At 45.8% G+C, this 15,608-nt stretch overlaps 1 protein-coding gene across 5 annotated transcripts in view; it reads right to left on the bottom strand.

The window, feature by feature from the left end:
- The window catches only part of UBE3A (ubiquitin protein ligase E3A), a 63,598-nt gene that overhangs the window by 33,068 nt on the left and 14,922 nt on the right, over window positions 1–15,608 (bottom strand). For 2 of the 5 annotated variants that reach the window (XM_054561930.1, XM_054561932.1), the window contains exon 3: window positions 10,423–10,467. In XM_054561930.1, the coding sequence (XP_054417905.1) occupies window positions 10,423–10,424 (2 nt within the window). In that variant the 5' untranslated portion in view covers window positions 10,425–10,467. Of the gene's footprint in view, window positions 1–10,422; window positions 10,468–11,975; window positions 12,172–13,652; window positions 13,773–15,608 lie in introns of those variants that run through there. The other 3 variants (XM_054561931.1, XM_054561929.1, XM_054561933.1) reach the window with 3 other exon arrangements.

Raw genomic sequence — 15,608 nt, 5'->3', positions numbered from 1 at the left:
AGTCGTGTTCTCTGAATAATGTAACTGAAACAGTTTTTTAAAAATTCTTGTATCTTTCTGCTTCTAATTTATTTTTCCTACAATAAACATGCTACTTGCATATTAACTGCGACTTGCAATGAATAGATATGAATGGAAAAAAATGTTAGTGGTTTTAAAACTTCATGTACATGATTAAATGGCCTCAAGGCTCACTAAACCGCCCATGATTTTTGAAAGATCAGTTATCAAAAATCAAAATACCAAAACACTCTAGCTTATTTTCTAATAAAAACGCCAGGTTGTGTCCTGAGAAGAAAAGAAAAACCCCGTCGCATACACCACGCACGCAGCAGAGTGGGAATATGGAAGAGAAGTGAGGAATCAGGGGACCCGCATTAAGGGACAGCACCGCCCACCCGAACAGCTGTATGATTCCGAACAGGCCCGCTGTCCCATCTGCAAGTTTCCTTTCCGTCCTACATTCAGGTCACGCCATGTCACAGGGAGGTGAGCCAGGCACCACCATCTGTGGAATGCCTGACGACATTCGAGACGCACTGCTCAGCACTCGGACACGGGCTACCGCAGTGCACCGATTCAGATGAGTCGCTTCAGTCCACAGCCAAGGGGACACAGAACTGGAAGATGAAATCACACCCCCAAGCTCACACAGAGGCAGGTGCAGGACAAGAACAGGGGCCCGGGGATCTTCCGGCTCCACCGTTCAAGTCGTGTTTCCACTATACAGTCTGACAGAGGGTGATGCAATTCAAAATAATTCTTAATAGCAGTACTAAGAAGTTGTATGGGGGGGGAAAAAAATCCCATAAATAATGCACAACCGAAAAAAAGTAAAACTGCTTCTGAAAAACCGTAACTTGAATTTCGTGGTTAGGCACGCTGCCTGGCGTCACGCTAGCACACCGCCGCTCTCTGCAGAGTCAGCGCGTCTGTAACGTGTCGCGGACCCACGAACGTGCTACACGCTTTGCAGACCATCCTGACGCGGGACGCCTCCGCCCCCTCAGGGCGGAGCTGCCACTCTGGGGCCAGGCCGCCCACCTTTATGTGCTGGCTCAGCCACTCATGGACTCCGTGACCTTGAACGAGGCCCTTAACCTCTCTGTGCCTTAGTTTCCTCCTCTTTAAGGTGACAGTGTCCATGGGAATGACCCCGGCTGCGGGCAGGTTCAGGGAGTCCATCACATACAGTGCCCGCTAGGCTGCCATCCGGCCCCATCCCCTAACCCTGTGAGTCCGTAGGTTAACCCTCCTTCTGCCAAAGTTCACGGCAGCCACAGAGCAGGTCACGTGTCTGCGTAAGAGATGGGAGCCCAGGCCTGGCTCCAGAACCCGGGCTTTTAATACACCAAGGGGAGCTGAGCTCCCAGTGCGGGAAGAGGGGTCCCTCTCTGACCTGCTTCTCTGCCCCACGACATGGAACAAGCAGCCACAGTCAGGCCTGCAAGGATGCTGTGCCAAAACTTTCCTTTTACCAGTGGAATCAAGCATAGTAAGTGTTTTCTTTCTTTTCTCCTCACTCCAGTGATGCCTTGAATTATCTGCGTAAATTCTGTATCCCTATCAAGTTCAGAGCGTATAAAAGGCCTCGCAGTCGGGAATGTGCACACTAATGATGACCATTTGGCGAGTCACTTGAATGAGGTTAAATTCCTACACAGCAGGAATCACCTAATCTCAGGTCAGGGGCCAAACTGGCCCAGGCCACACCCTCTTTGTAGAGCTACGAGTGGTTTTTACCATTGTAAATGGCTGCAAGAGTCAGAAAAAAGAACATCTTGTGACATGGAAAAAGTATATAAAATGCACATGCCAGCGCGCAAGCCCACGCTCGTACAGGCTCTCTGAGGCTGTTCGCATGCCGCAACAACAGCACTGCGTGGCCCGCAGGGCCCAAAATAGACCCCACCTGGCCCTTCACCGAACGTCCCAAGTCTTAATTTAGAGCCGCGCTCTCGGCCCTCCAGGGACGCTGCCGTGTGACCGCATGGCCTCCCCACGCCGCCCTCCCCCAAGCCCAGGGCCGGCCTGAGGGCAGTTGATGGGGTCACAATATGGGTGTCATGGTTTATAGTTTTAATTTGAGCGCCTCACCTAAAATGTCCTGTGGTGTGCTTGAATGTGGCACTGTCATGCTACAGAATTACATGCTTATGATTTTGTAATAGAAAGGGGTGTTATTTGCGAGGGACCCTGTATAATTAAAGAAACAATGGAAATGGACGGAAGAGAAGAGGAAGAGAGAGAGAGATGTAAAAAAGAAAAGAAATGAGGTTTAGTGGCACCTAATCTGCCCCTTCTAACCAAGCCACCAGGAGAGGAGCTGGGGAGCGCCTTCTGTCATTCCTCACCTCTCACTGACTTGTCTTACTATCCAAAAACAAACAAAGCACTTTGTAATTAGGCTGATTTCCTAAAAAAGGATACTTTTCTCATTGAGTCAGTAATGAGTATCCAGTGAGAGACCCTCTAGGGGAGCCAGTTCTCAAAGTTAAAGCAGACACTTAAAAGTACTTGCACATTTAAAAGACAGTACTTCCCATTTTATATATTTTATTTCTGTGAGTGAATTAGTGATCCAGCCCTACAAATAAACGTGCGACCGAGTAAATCCTATGTGGAAGGCCAGAGCTCCTCCAGGGAGCCTGACAGAGATCGTGTGACCAATGCCTCGGCCTCGGGAGAAGTGCGCCGCTGCCAGCAGCCAGCTCTGCGCGCACCGAGGACGGGCGAACTGCAAGAACGGACTGTGGCAGAGCAACGTCAGCACTGACGGAGGCTCCTGATGCCAGGCCTGCGGGGCCCCCCGTAAAATCCTTTCAACGTGGCTGCGGTCTGACGTCTTCCAAATAAAACCCTGGGGGAAACACTGCTGCTGCACTGCCACTTCTCAAAGAGGTCACCTGGCAAGGGACCTGGTGCCATCCTCGGTGGCAGAAAGGGAACCCCAGGGCCTGGTCACCAAGGGCTCGACGCCACCACTGCTGACATCGAATCCAGTGTCTCGGAGAGTCTAGTGCTTAACAATAACCAAAACCCAATAACAACAACAAAAACAACAGTTATCAGCTGACCATAACTATGCCCAGCAACTCAATCTACCGTCAGGCTGACAAACAATAGAGAAGTATGTTTAACATCCTTGTATCAATGGGGCTAGAACCACAAAGTGGCTGCCAACAACACAGGAGATGGAAGTCAAAAAAGATCTCACACCGACTGTAGTAGGCGGTTGAAAAATAAGCGATGAACACAAGAACAAAGATGAAGCCATAAAAATAGCAACTGTCAAAGTGATGATGTGTCAGTGAACAACGAGCAAACAAGATTCACATCAGAATAAAAGTCGTGACAGAATATGAAAGTCGTAGGACTGTGACAGGCAACATAAAAACTAACAGTGGATGAAGTACAGAACAAGGAAAGAAGGTAAAAAGGCAAAGTTCAGAAAGAGACTGTGAACTGGCAAGGAGAGGGACTCTAACTGGAGATGAGGCCGAATGAACTGGGAGGGGTCAGGAAGCCAGAGGAGCACAGGAGGGGCCCAGGGCCCGCGTGTCCAGCCTATCAGGCCAATGACAAGCACTGCTTCCTGGTTTCTCAAAGGAAGCAGGATGTCTCCGTCCCCTCTAGGGCCTTTGTAAAACACACTACCAACCTCCAAAGTCAGAGTTCATGTAAAGATTTTGGAAGACTGAGCAGTGGTATCCTACACAGCATGAGGCCGCACAGACACAGACCTGACAAAAGACATCAGGGACATAGTCCAGGTTTAAGGCTGGGCCTGTCACCGTGGGACTGTGGGACCTCAGTAATCCAGCCAAAGGGACTTTAAGTTTTTTTGTTTTTTGTTTGTTTGTTTGTTTGTTTGTTTTGGGGACTTTACATTTTCATTTCAATTTAAATATAAGTAATTTTTACAGTTAGGAATATGTTTAACAGTACAAAAACCTCTAATTAATAATTTATTGCTCTTTATAATCTCAATGCCCAGCGTGCTTGTCATACAGTAAATAGAAAGTAAAATTTTAGAATATTTATATAAAATTATTCACCTTTAAAAAAACATTTTTAGAAGTGTCACATTTTACAGTAAGATTAGAATAAGCAAAAAAACAAAATACATCCATCCGTCCATCTCCCTCACAAAATATACGGTGGCATCAGTGTAGCACACCTATCAATTCTCTGTGATGATCATGCAATAAATAAGGTCTCTGATTGTGTTTTCCTCATTCTAAGATAATCAAGATAGATCATTTATTTCTTAACTAATTATACACTTGACTTTCTAGTATGGACCAGGCAGTATGTTGTAAATTCTGAGATAAGGATCTGATTGGCTTATCATTTTGCTTAACTAAAACCACAGGGAAAAAAACAATAATAGGAAAAAAGAACAAGGGCAACAAATAGGAAACAGTGACAGATATATATTAGGTATTAATCCACTTATAGCAACAAATCGCTTCACACATCAATGATATATAAATGCACCTATCAAAAGAGAGTTTGTTAGAGTGAATCAAAAAATATGATCCAACTATAAGCTGTCTACACTCAGAGAAAAAAATATGCTCTGCTAACAACACATTTCTAAATAACATGGGTCGAGAAAGAAATCGCAAGAGAAACTAAAAAATATCTTGAGCTGCATAAAAATAAAAACATAACATCAAAATTGTGGAATGCAGTGAAAGTAGTGCTTAGAAGGAAATTTATAAATTTGAATGCATGTATTCAAAAAGAGCTAAAATCAATCATCTAAGCTCCCACCCTAGTAAATTAGAAAAAGAATGAATTAAATCCAAAGCAAAAAAAAAAAAAAAAAGGAAATAATAAAAATGAGAGCAGAAATCAATGAAATTGAAGAATGAAAATCAACAAAAATGAACATCAAAAGCTAGTTCTTTGAAAGATCAATAAAATTAGTAATCCTCTGGTCAGGCTAAAGGGAAAAAAAAAAAAGAGGGGACAGAAGTTACTAATATCCAAAATGAAAGAAAAGACATCACTACAGATCCCACAGACATTAAAAGGATAATAAGCAACACTGTGAACAACTTCATGTTCACAAATTTGATTGCCCAGATGTAAAGGACCGATTCCTCTGAAGACGCAATCTTCCAAAGCTCACTGGAAGAAACTGATGACCTGGATGGGCCTGTATCTAATTTTAAAAATTGAATAAATAACTTCCCAAAACGGAAAGCACCAAAACCGGATGAGTTCATTGGTGAATTTCATCAAAATTTTAAGGAAGAAATTATACCAAGTCTCTACCATCCTCGTCAGAGGACACTAGCCAGATCCCCACAGTCTACTCTGACTACACGGCCCAGCTCCCCTAGTGAGTGATGTGGTGGATGCAGAGCCCTGAGCACAGGGGCCTGCTGTAGGTAAGCGCTTGTGAATAGGGGGGGTGTAGGAATCCCTGAGCCTCAGGCTGTGTCCATGGACATCAGCATATTTACATATAACTGATACCAAAAAGTTTTTGCATTTCTGAAAGGGGATTAAAAAGGCATAAACAAACATTTTGCATAAATTTAGTAATCTCATTCTTTCATATAATAAGCATTTACTGACTACCAACTTATGCCAAGTACTCTCTCACTAGGCTTCCACGCTGGTATTAAATGAGTCAGACACCAAAGAAACCAATGTGAAACAAGTCAAGTGACAGTAAGTCCCATGAAGAGAAATACAAAAATGCAAGGGGAAGAGAGGAGAGAGAACATGCCCCTTTACTGATGAAGCCTCATCATGAGACCTCTCTGAGAAGACACCAACTGAGCAGGGACCTCTGAAGCAAGTGAGAAAGCCCTGTGGGTGCCACAGAGAAGGGCCACAGACCACAGGCACAAGCCTCAAGAACACAAAGACATGGGAGCCAGATAATGAGGCAGTGCAGAAGAAGTGAGCAGGAGAGGAGGGAGGGCCGCAGGAGCGCCTGGGAGCTCACGCAGTGGTGCATCTTCAGGCTTCACGCTGAGAGACAGGAAGTCCTTGAAAGGTTCAGAGCACACCATGACTCAGCTGCAGAAAATACACTGTGAGTGACCAGGAAGCAGAAAGACTACTTGGAAACAATTTCATTCTTTTGGAAAAAGACGATAGCTTTCATCAGAGTCCAGAGGTGGAAATGGTGGGGGTAAAAGTGGTTGAATTATCGAATATTTTGAGGGTGGAGACCAGAATATTTTGGAGAAACAGAGATTCAGTTACTGGCCATGAGTCTCTAACTCAGAGGGTCAGTCAGAGTTGGAGACAGCGCACTGGTATCCTACACAGCAGGAGGCCTCACAGACACAGACCTGACAAAAGACATCAGGGACCTAGTCCAGGTTTAAGGCTGGGCCTGTCCCCGCGGGACTGTGGGACCTCAAGTAATACAGCCGCTGTCAAGAGCGGATATGGCGCAGCTCTTACTCAGAGTGGAGAAGGCGGCCTGAGGACTGTGCCCTGGGCCATGCCAACGTTCAGCAAAACTGCGGGCTTATTCAGAGGGCCTCGCTACACACGAGCCCAGAAAGCGCCCCACTCACTGGCTCACGCTGTGCACTGTCTGGGTCGCGTGCCCGCCCGCACAGCCTAAGCGCAGGGAGCAACCCACAGAGAGGAGAGGCAGGGAGTCACTGCAGATCACTTCAAAATCATTAAGGAAATTAAAAAGTCTAAATTAATATGTTCAAAGAGACATGATACATATAAATTTAAACAAAAATCCAGGGAGAACATACATAGCATTGAATATAAAGATCTGCATCATACTGGGCTAGTTCTCTTTTTAGGCCAAACTATAAAATGACACGCAACTGTTAAAATTTTGTGCTGTTTTTCCGCACCTTGGGAAATAGGCAACATTAAGAATTCCTAAAAACAAATGGGTATATTCCTTAATTTTACATAATTACTACTCAAAATGCACTCAAGGGGTTCCGTAGAGGATGCCAAATGCAAACGTGTCTCGAAATGCCAAAAAAAAGGGAAAAAAATCAGGCTTCAATAAATGTAAGATGTCGCCATAGACCAAACACCCTAGCCTAATCTTTAGGTAACACCAGGATTGCTCCATTACCTATCCTGTAAATCAGGACTCAAAGATGAGGGCAGAGCACACCTGCACCTATGTGCCTTGCCCAACTGCACCCCGGTCACGGCTTCTGAAGGCCCAGGAGCCTGAGCGACGGCCGCCACCGTAGCTACGGTTAGAGCCTCGGACGCCTTTGTCCACAAGGCTCGATAGATCTCACTTCCTGTCACTCTGCCTTCGCCCAGTGAGGTTAAACAACATGACAACTTGCTAAACGCACCAGCACTTAAAACCAAAGTTTCACCTGAAAACCTGTGCCTCTCTCGCGTGCCTGCCGTCCTTGGATTTTACAACTGTCACGCCGCTGCATTTCCGTCCTTGACTCTTGATTCATCCTCCTGACCTGACGCACCGACATCTCCAGAAATACATGTCTGAGGCAGGTCACCCCCTCTCCCCAACTGCTTTATAGGCCGGTTCCTGCACCTCCTTACTGTCACTGAGGCTGGTCACCCCCTGCAAAGGCTATGCTTCTCACGCAACTCTCTCCTGGTAGGGGAGCGGGTGCGGGGGTTCCTCACAGACACTAAAACCGTCAGTCCACCATTGTTCTTCCAATGCCCTGTACGGAAAACAAACAGTGCTCATCTCCCCAGACAAAACTCAGCTCAGCTCGTACTCTGAAACTCCTGTCACCTACCTCAATACCTTTGTCCTTCCTTTGATGGCCTGGTAAATTACACCCACGCCCTAAAGGCTGTTTTGCCCCAATTGCATCATTGGCATGGTGACCTCAATGTCTGTGTGCCTGACCTAGTCTCCGACGAGCCCCCAAAATACTTGACTTTCTTAACCTGAGGGACCTTCCCCACGACCCCCCTGTGGTCGATTTCAGTCCATCGCCACCTTGCGCATACTAAACACACAGCCGCTGACCGTCACCACGTGTCCTCACGGGTGTGTCACTTACGCTGACCCGCCCGTTTGACCTCGCAGGCTTTCTGTAACCAACCCAGCAGCTTCACCTGGCCCCACAACCTTTCTCAAGGCGGCCGTCGCCGATGACATGAACTCACCTTCTCCAAAAGCAACATCCTACGCACGTGCCACCAGCAGTCTGTCCCATCTGCTCTGCTGTCCCCCGACCTAGAACACCACACGTCCGCTTCTTGTATGACAAGGTCTCTAACCACACCTGGCCTCCCAGTAGCACGACCTCTCAAAACTAGTTGGTCTACGCCTTGACCTAGTCCGCCCGCTAGCTCTCGAGGTTTTCAGGCTCCTCAAATCCCCTAACCAAACACCAGGTTCCACAAAACGCTATTGACAACATGTTTACAAAAGCACGAAATCACCTCACTCCCATTAGGATGGCTGCTGTAACAGAAAAACCAGATGATTACAAGGGTTGGCGAGGATGTGAAGAAATCATAACCCCTGCGCACTGTGGGTGGGAACACAAAATGGCGCCCCCATTGTGGAAAATGGTATGCAGGCTCCTCAAAAAATTACACACAGAATTGACCAGAGGACCCAGCAACTACACTTCTGAGGTGATGCTCAAAGTATTGAAAGCAGGGTCTCCAAGAGCAATCTGTACACTCACGTTCGTGGCAGCTGAAACATGGAAGCAAGCCCAGTGTCAACGGAGGCGTGGATAAACGAAATGTGCCACATATATACAGTAGAGAATTATTCAGCCTTAAAAAGGAAGGGAATTCTGACACATGCTACAACAGGGAAGAGGCTTAAGGACATGTGTTAAGTGACATAGGGCAAATGCTGTATGATTTCACTTCTACGAGGCAGAAGAGTCACAATCAAGAAAAAGGAAGGAGTGGGGCAGGTGCCAGGCAGGCGGTGTGTGGGGTCCGGGTTCCGTGCCGCCGAAGCACACGCTCATAAGCAACCAAGGTGGCAGATGGTATGTGCATTTTACCAACAAAAATTTGAAGGGAACAAAAGGTTACCTTAGGTACATACATTTTAGAGTCCTGGAGATTCACGTGCACAAGCAGCATTTCAAAAGATTTCAGCTATTCTCAAGAAAGAAGCCCACTGTCGTTCCCACGCTTATTCAGCCATCAAACCCCTTTTTCAAGCAGCACCCAGGAGATGGAGCCGGCGGGGCAGCGGACCCAGGCCCCTTTGCTGAGACGACGAGCTGTTCGGACACCCCCAGCCTCGACCCCCATTCTCGCCTACGAGCACATCTAACATCAGGCTTCCGTCCTTCAGCTCCTCCTCCCGCCTTCACGGACAGGGGTCTTTGTCCTCACTCCAGAGCCATCCTTACACCTGTACTCTCCACTGCGACCCCTACTGCCGAAAGCCCTCGCTGCACTACCTACCGCCTCTCCTGTGTCTTAGGCTTCTTAAATTCTCACAACGGATCACTGATGTCTTGCCTACTTCGTTTTCTAACTATTCTTCTTAAATCCAGACAGCCTTATCTTGAATTCCCACTGCACCGCGGCCCTCGGTACGGCTCTCGGGACTGAAACGCGGAGGCCTGGGCGCCAACCACCACCCGCTTCTCCACCATTCTGCCCCCCTGCTGCCAACAGGACACATAGTATAGCACATTCTTTCCTGCCTCCTAAACCCTCTGAGACATAGGCCAGGGACCCGCACAGAGTGTGCAAGGCCCTGGTCCTTTCTACCAAGTCTCGGCCCTTCACTTCCTGCCCTCCGGTCAGTCTGACCCAAAATCCTCAGCTGCTCGCTGCTCCCGCGGCTCCCACGCTGCTCTGCAGCCTGGCTCAGGCTCCTGCCTAGAACAGCCCGCCCTCGCTTCTAGCCGCCTCACCCCAGTCCCACGCCGGGATTTAAGCGGGCCTTCCCTGGCCACCCCAACATCCCTGCCCTCCCTCTCCCGCCCCAAGGCCTGGTCCCTGTGCGCCTGAGCACCCCGGTCCTCCTCTGCATTCCCACGGCACCCTCGGTCTCCTTCGGCCACGAAGACTGAAATGAGTACCTTCTAAGTCTTTCCTGCTGAGCACAGTGTAACTTTCTGCAGGTCAGGAACGAATACTTATGCATCTCTGTCTCCACTACACAGCGCCTGATGCCTTACACACAGAGGGCGCGGCATACACAATTGTTCAACTCAAGTCTCTCCCCACAGCTGCTGGGTGAGCAAAAAGACCCAAGAACCCAGGAGAATGCCCTTGTCTACCAAGGGGAAATCTAGTGATATGCTACCAAGGCTTCAGAGGTATTTATGTGGCAGGAAAAAGAGTACATAAAGTTCTAGTCCCCAATTTATTTGTGAAAGCATTACTCTCTTTTAAGTGAAAATTACTTTCCAATAATGGGGTACCATTCAAAGAAATCTAGGGCAACTTGAAAGGCATCGCAGCCTCAAACCACGTCACACTTACATTCGGCTAGATTCAATGTCGTCAGACTGAGGTTCTCCTGGTGATCTGCAAAAGGCAATTGAGGAAAGGTAAGCAAAATATTCCACATTCCAGAAAAGGGGCAGACGTTATTTGGGAAGACAAATTTGAAAACAAGATTTCATCGTTAACAGTTTTAAAAGTAATTAAAGATTTCAACATGAGAAAAAGTAGTCCGGTCAGATTGCCACACAACGCATTTATTGTAAGGGCTGGACTAATAAAAACCTCAGTGCATTTTTTTGTTAAGGAAAGGAAGCTATAAGCACTATATTTAGATACCAACATACAGACCAGTATAATTGTTCACAAAGTCAAGTATTCATAGTAAAAGCATACGACTAGAAAACCGTCTATAACCCAGGATTGCTTAACCACAGTATCAAAGGTATCCACTGGTGTTCACAGTCCCCAGCTTTAGATCAGGGTTCAGCAGGCTGCTGCCCAGGGTGACAAACGAAGGCCCGGCCAGCCGCCTGTCCACTCAGGCTCTACTGGACCCGGGCCATGCCCACCTGCTGGCACGGTGTGCGGGGCCGCTGCCGCACTACAGGAGCGGGGCCGGGAAACCCTGGCAGACGCTTCGCCCGCAGGCCTGCAACGTTTATTACCCGGCCCTTTTAAGAAAAAGTCTGCCTACCTCTGCTCTAGATAAATCAAATTTCACCCAAATGGCCCCGGTAAATCTGGTAAAAACCAGATTTACAGTCTGGTCATGACCGTCTTGGTTCAGCAAGGAAATGAGCTTCCCCTGAAAATGCGCTGGCAGGATGCGTACCGTCCAGGGCATTGCAAGTCCGCTGTGGGTAGCTGGGAATTACTGTCAGTTATAAACAGGGGCCAGTTATTTTCTATGGGGTTTTTTAAAAAATATTCTGCTGCTATCTCATGCAGAAAGAGTCAAAATTCTAAGACACTAAGAAGCCTGCTACTTTCATTTTTGGTCATGACCCAATTTTGCCTATCCCTATCACGCGGTTAAAAAATTAATTCCTGTTAGTTACCCTATTTTTATAAACAGCATCAGTGAGTGTACAGTAAGGTGAATCAACAGAATACTGATTTCTAACACTCTCAAAGTCTCAAAATAAGCAAAATATATTTTAGAGGTCAAAAGCTAAATTTTCACAATGACATTATAAAAACTTGATCTGTAAATGTATCATTGATTTGAGACTTCCAATTTTGAACTTCAACAGAAGAATCTTAAAATCAGAGCCACCAGCAAAAGAAAAAAAGTATTTTGCACAATTTCTTATCTTTTAAAAGCTCAATTCTTTATCAGACTTTCAAAATTACCCCTCACTGCAGGACAGTCCGGGGGGGGGGGGGAAATGGGGAAAAAAGGGACTCCAGCAGCTATTTACTTTGGATCTTCTCTGCGGTGCATCCACATGTTCCATCAGACATGGGATTACATCAGAACTAAAAATCGGGACATGCTGGAGGTGGCAGTGACTTGGCAGTGACACAAATGTAAAAGTTTCACTCCACCCTCTCCCCCAGGGAGCAAGCAAATCACCTTCGTGACACACCTGGTCTCCACCAGCCTTGTGGGTAAGTACCCCAAGATTGCTTCCAAACTTGTGTCTCTCAGACAGAGGAGCTAAAAACTGATGATAACCCCATGTACCAGCTGACTCATTTTTGAAAGTGCGACCCTCCAGCATCAGATGTCATACTGTAAGGAGGCAGAGCAGGCTTGCAAAACAAAAAATAAACCTGCTGGCACTAAGGGAAGAGAGGCAGATTAGAAGCTTTCAAACATGTAGGCGGCAAACTTTCAAAATTAACAGGGGAAGAGAAAAGGGGGGGGGGAATGAGGACACAATGACAGGAAAATTAAAATACTACTGCAAAAAGGTTAAGGTACAAGCAAGAAGGCAAACAAGTCCGAGTCTGAGAAGCACAGTGCGCAACTGCCACCAAGTTGAGATTCTGAAATGGGACAGAGGTTAAACACATCATCAAATGATAACTACATTCTACTTTCCAATTCCTGTTCCCTAAACAAGAGACAATGAAATACTGGCATCGAAACGTCTCTCAACTACTGTAAATATACTAGAGTATCATTTAATATTAACAGGTTAAAGCGAGCTACTAACAGCCATTTCAGTCAAACCAAGTCATTTAAACCAATTCAGTCTAAGAGAAAAACAAAAAATAAAAATAAAAAAGACTGAAAGATTATCATCCTAAAACAGATCTATTCTAGATCTCTTACACATGGTTAACACAAGTTGTTTTTACTCAAAATAGAAATTGTTTTTTAATCAAGAGAATAATGAATATACACAGAACAAGAAGAAACACTTTTCTTGCAGAGAATAATAAGTAACAGTACATATCTGAATAAATTTCTACTCATTTCACTTAGACTGTATTTCTACAGTATTCTAAGTAATTTACCCAAAATATCCCAAAGTGAGGATTCTGAACTCTCAAAACTGCGAAGGATCTCACATCTAAGAGACTTTATTCTTTACTGTCAGGTTTTTGGAAGTAAGGATCCAACACATGCTCATAATTTTACCAATATTCAGGAGAGAGGATCAAATGAAAAACAGAAACTACTGACTCAGGTTAACTTACAGTTTGTCAGAATAACAAATCAGAAACAAACTTTTAAAACTCAACAATAGAGAGCGACATTAGGAAAGAAAGCTTGGCAGAGTCTCAGTGCTAGGTCTTGATTTGGAGGGCAGAGCGTGGGACCCCCAAAGGCCCCCTAGTCTGCGCGCTGCAGCGCGAGCCAGACCGCTGGCGCAGGCTCACTTGCAACGCTACTGCGCGCAGCTTCTCCAGCCTCTCCTGCTACCTCCACTGTAACTCTCTAGGAGAGAAAAGTATACTAGTTTTATTCCACTTGTAAAAACTGCTGGAAACATTTAGTTAAAACTCCCACTGCATAAAAGGCACACTTTAAAATGCATACTAACAACTCTGTCATAGTTTTCATAATGTTCATGATAAAACGTTTACTGAAATTTTTGAGAAATGTTTTCCCATTTATTTACACAGACAGGTCTGGGGTGGGGAGCATGAAATATTTTGGAAAGGAGATTAAACAGAGAAGCAAATCAACCATTTGGTCCACTGTTCTTTGCAGTAGTCCTGCCAACTACACATTTTCTTCACTTTTTTACAGCACGTATTTTACTTTACAGTGACAGCCTTTTAAAGGCTGTAAAATAACATTCAAAAATTACCTTTTACAAGCTGTGGCCATTCGTTGACATCAGGGTGATCACAGCTTTGAGTCACTGATTAAAAACAGGTTGTCACACCAGTCTAGCTGCTAACTTGATCTGAGCGTAGATTTAAAAACTCTAATAAATTAAACAAATCTTTAGTTAGAACACTTTATAAACCCAATACACTGTTCAAAAAATAATCTTCAAAGCTTCGAATAAGCTGTCAATGCAACATTCCTCAGAAGAGCAATTATAGAAATTCTTTAAGGACTATCTTCTGGCATTTTTTTCCTTAAATGATCTCTTCCCCTGAGGCGAGGTGGCCATAACCTCGTGTACTTTCATGGAGTTTCACTGTTTACAAAGTACTCTGGTCAACAACACCTTGTTTGAGTCTTGTGACAACACAGGTTCTACCTAATCAGGGCAAACACTGCAGCAAGACTTTAAAAAATAGGTAAATAAGCAGCCTCAGAGTGATTAACTGACTTGCCCAAGATTTTAGAATTAGTGGTGAAGCTAGGCCTAAAACCCGGATCTACTGACTTTCCATACAGAATGCTCTGATCTGTTCGGTTTTGCTATACAAAGTTTCATCACTTAAACATGTGTAACTGAGTAGTGGCTGAGAATGTGGATTGGGACCCCACAATTATGGCAATATTTAAATGGGGCTGATAGTCACAGGGTCTTCCAGGTAGCCAAATGCTTCCTGGAACAGTAACATATGTACATACACACACGCACGTGCACCAGTCTAGTCCTACTTCTCCTATTACGTGACTAGAGTAACCTCACATGAAAATGTGCTCAACTCCTTCTCAGCCATAAATCCACTACAATTCAGTTTTATAAAAAATGGCCAACTACGAAACATTTCCTCCTCCCTAACCTAGTATCTTTGGATCCCCTTACTTGGCCTTGGCTGCACTTTCCTGATTGCCACGGTTCAAATTTATCAGACATCTTAATCACACTGTAGTTCTGTGACAGACACCTGAGCTATCCTGTATCAAGAGCTCCTTGCATGCAACAGTTCTTCCCCGATGATTCCTCTACCCAACTGCACATCCAGGGCAAATATGAAAAGCCAACTAAGGAAAGATGAGAAAACTAGGAGGGAGAAGAAAGGATCCTTGGTAGTTAACACCTGCAAAGTGACAGCCATAGACGGTGGCTACCAGCACGGATCCAGACCCACTATGAAGCAGCGAGGCATCTGGGAGTGCCCAGACCACGCCTGAGCCCACAACCTCTGCAGCCCAAAACCGGGGCTGAAGTTCAGATGACGGGAAGGGCTGGCCCACGTGCACAGAAGTGACTTCAGGGGACTCCAATAAATGGGACATACAATCCTCCCTGCAAAGCATTCAATTTCCCAGATTTCCCTGTCATAGCTGCCTGTCTCCTGGTAAGAACCTAGAACATTCCTGAGGTGCTGTGGGGAAGAAGCAAGGGTCCCCCCTGAAATGAACACTGCTCCCTTTTGGCTTCTCAGAAGATGGACAGAGTGTTTGGACTTAGAAGGTCTAAGCAAGTCTAACTTTCCTACCTGTAGACATAAAAATGAGCAAGTCAAAATAACCTGTAATTCATTAGTTGGTGCATTAATTCATTCAAGAGCTACATGGTGTTTGAAACCGACGGAGTCGAGTCCTCTCTTCTAGCCCCCCTTTTTCAGGAGGTTCAGTGCTCGGCAGGGCGCACACAAGAGCCCATCTGCATGCAAGTCCCTGTTTGGTCACTGACTGGCCAGGAAATCTTGGGCAAGTTATTTAATCTCTGGGAGCCTCTGTTCCCTCAAAACGTAGACCAATGGGGTGACAGCGGCGTCTATTTGGCAGGGCTGTCAGGAAGATGAACACACTAGCAGATGGATGGTTCCGAACAGTGCCCGGCACATAGTAAGGTCTCAACAAATGGAAGTTATTTTTAACTCACAGCCCAACAGCCCAACCTGCCTCCTGGACC

Source organism: Pteronotus mesoamericanus, unplaced genomic scaffold (genome assembly GCF_021234165.1).
Source record: "Pteronotus mesoamericanus isolate MK-2021 breed Mesoamerican mustached bat unplaced genomic scaffold, CSHL_Meso_final scaffold_582, whole genome shotgun sequence".
Lineage (NCBI taxonomy): Eukaryota > Metazoa > Chordata > Mammalia > Chiroptera > Mormoopidae > Pteronotus > Pteronotus mesoamericanus.
Note: the sequence above shows the minus strand (reverse complement) of the source record. Positions and strands in the feature narration are given on the sequence as shown.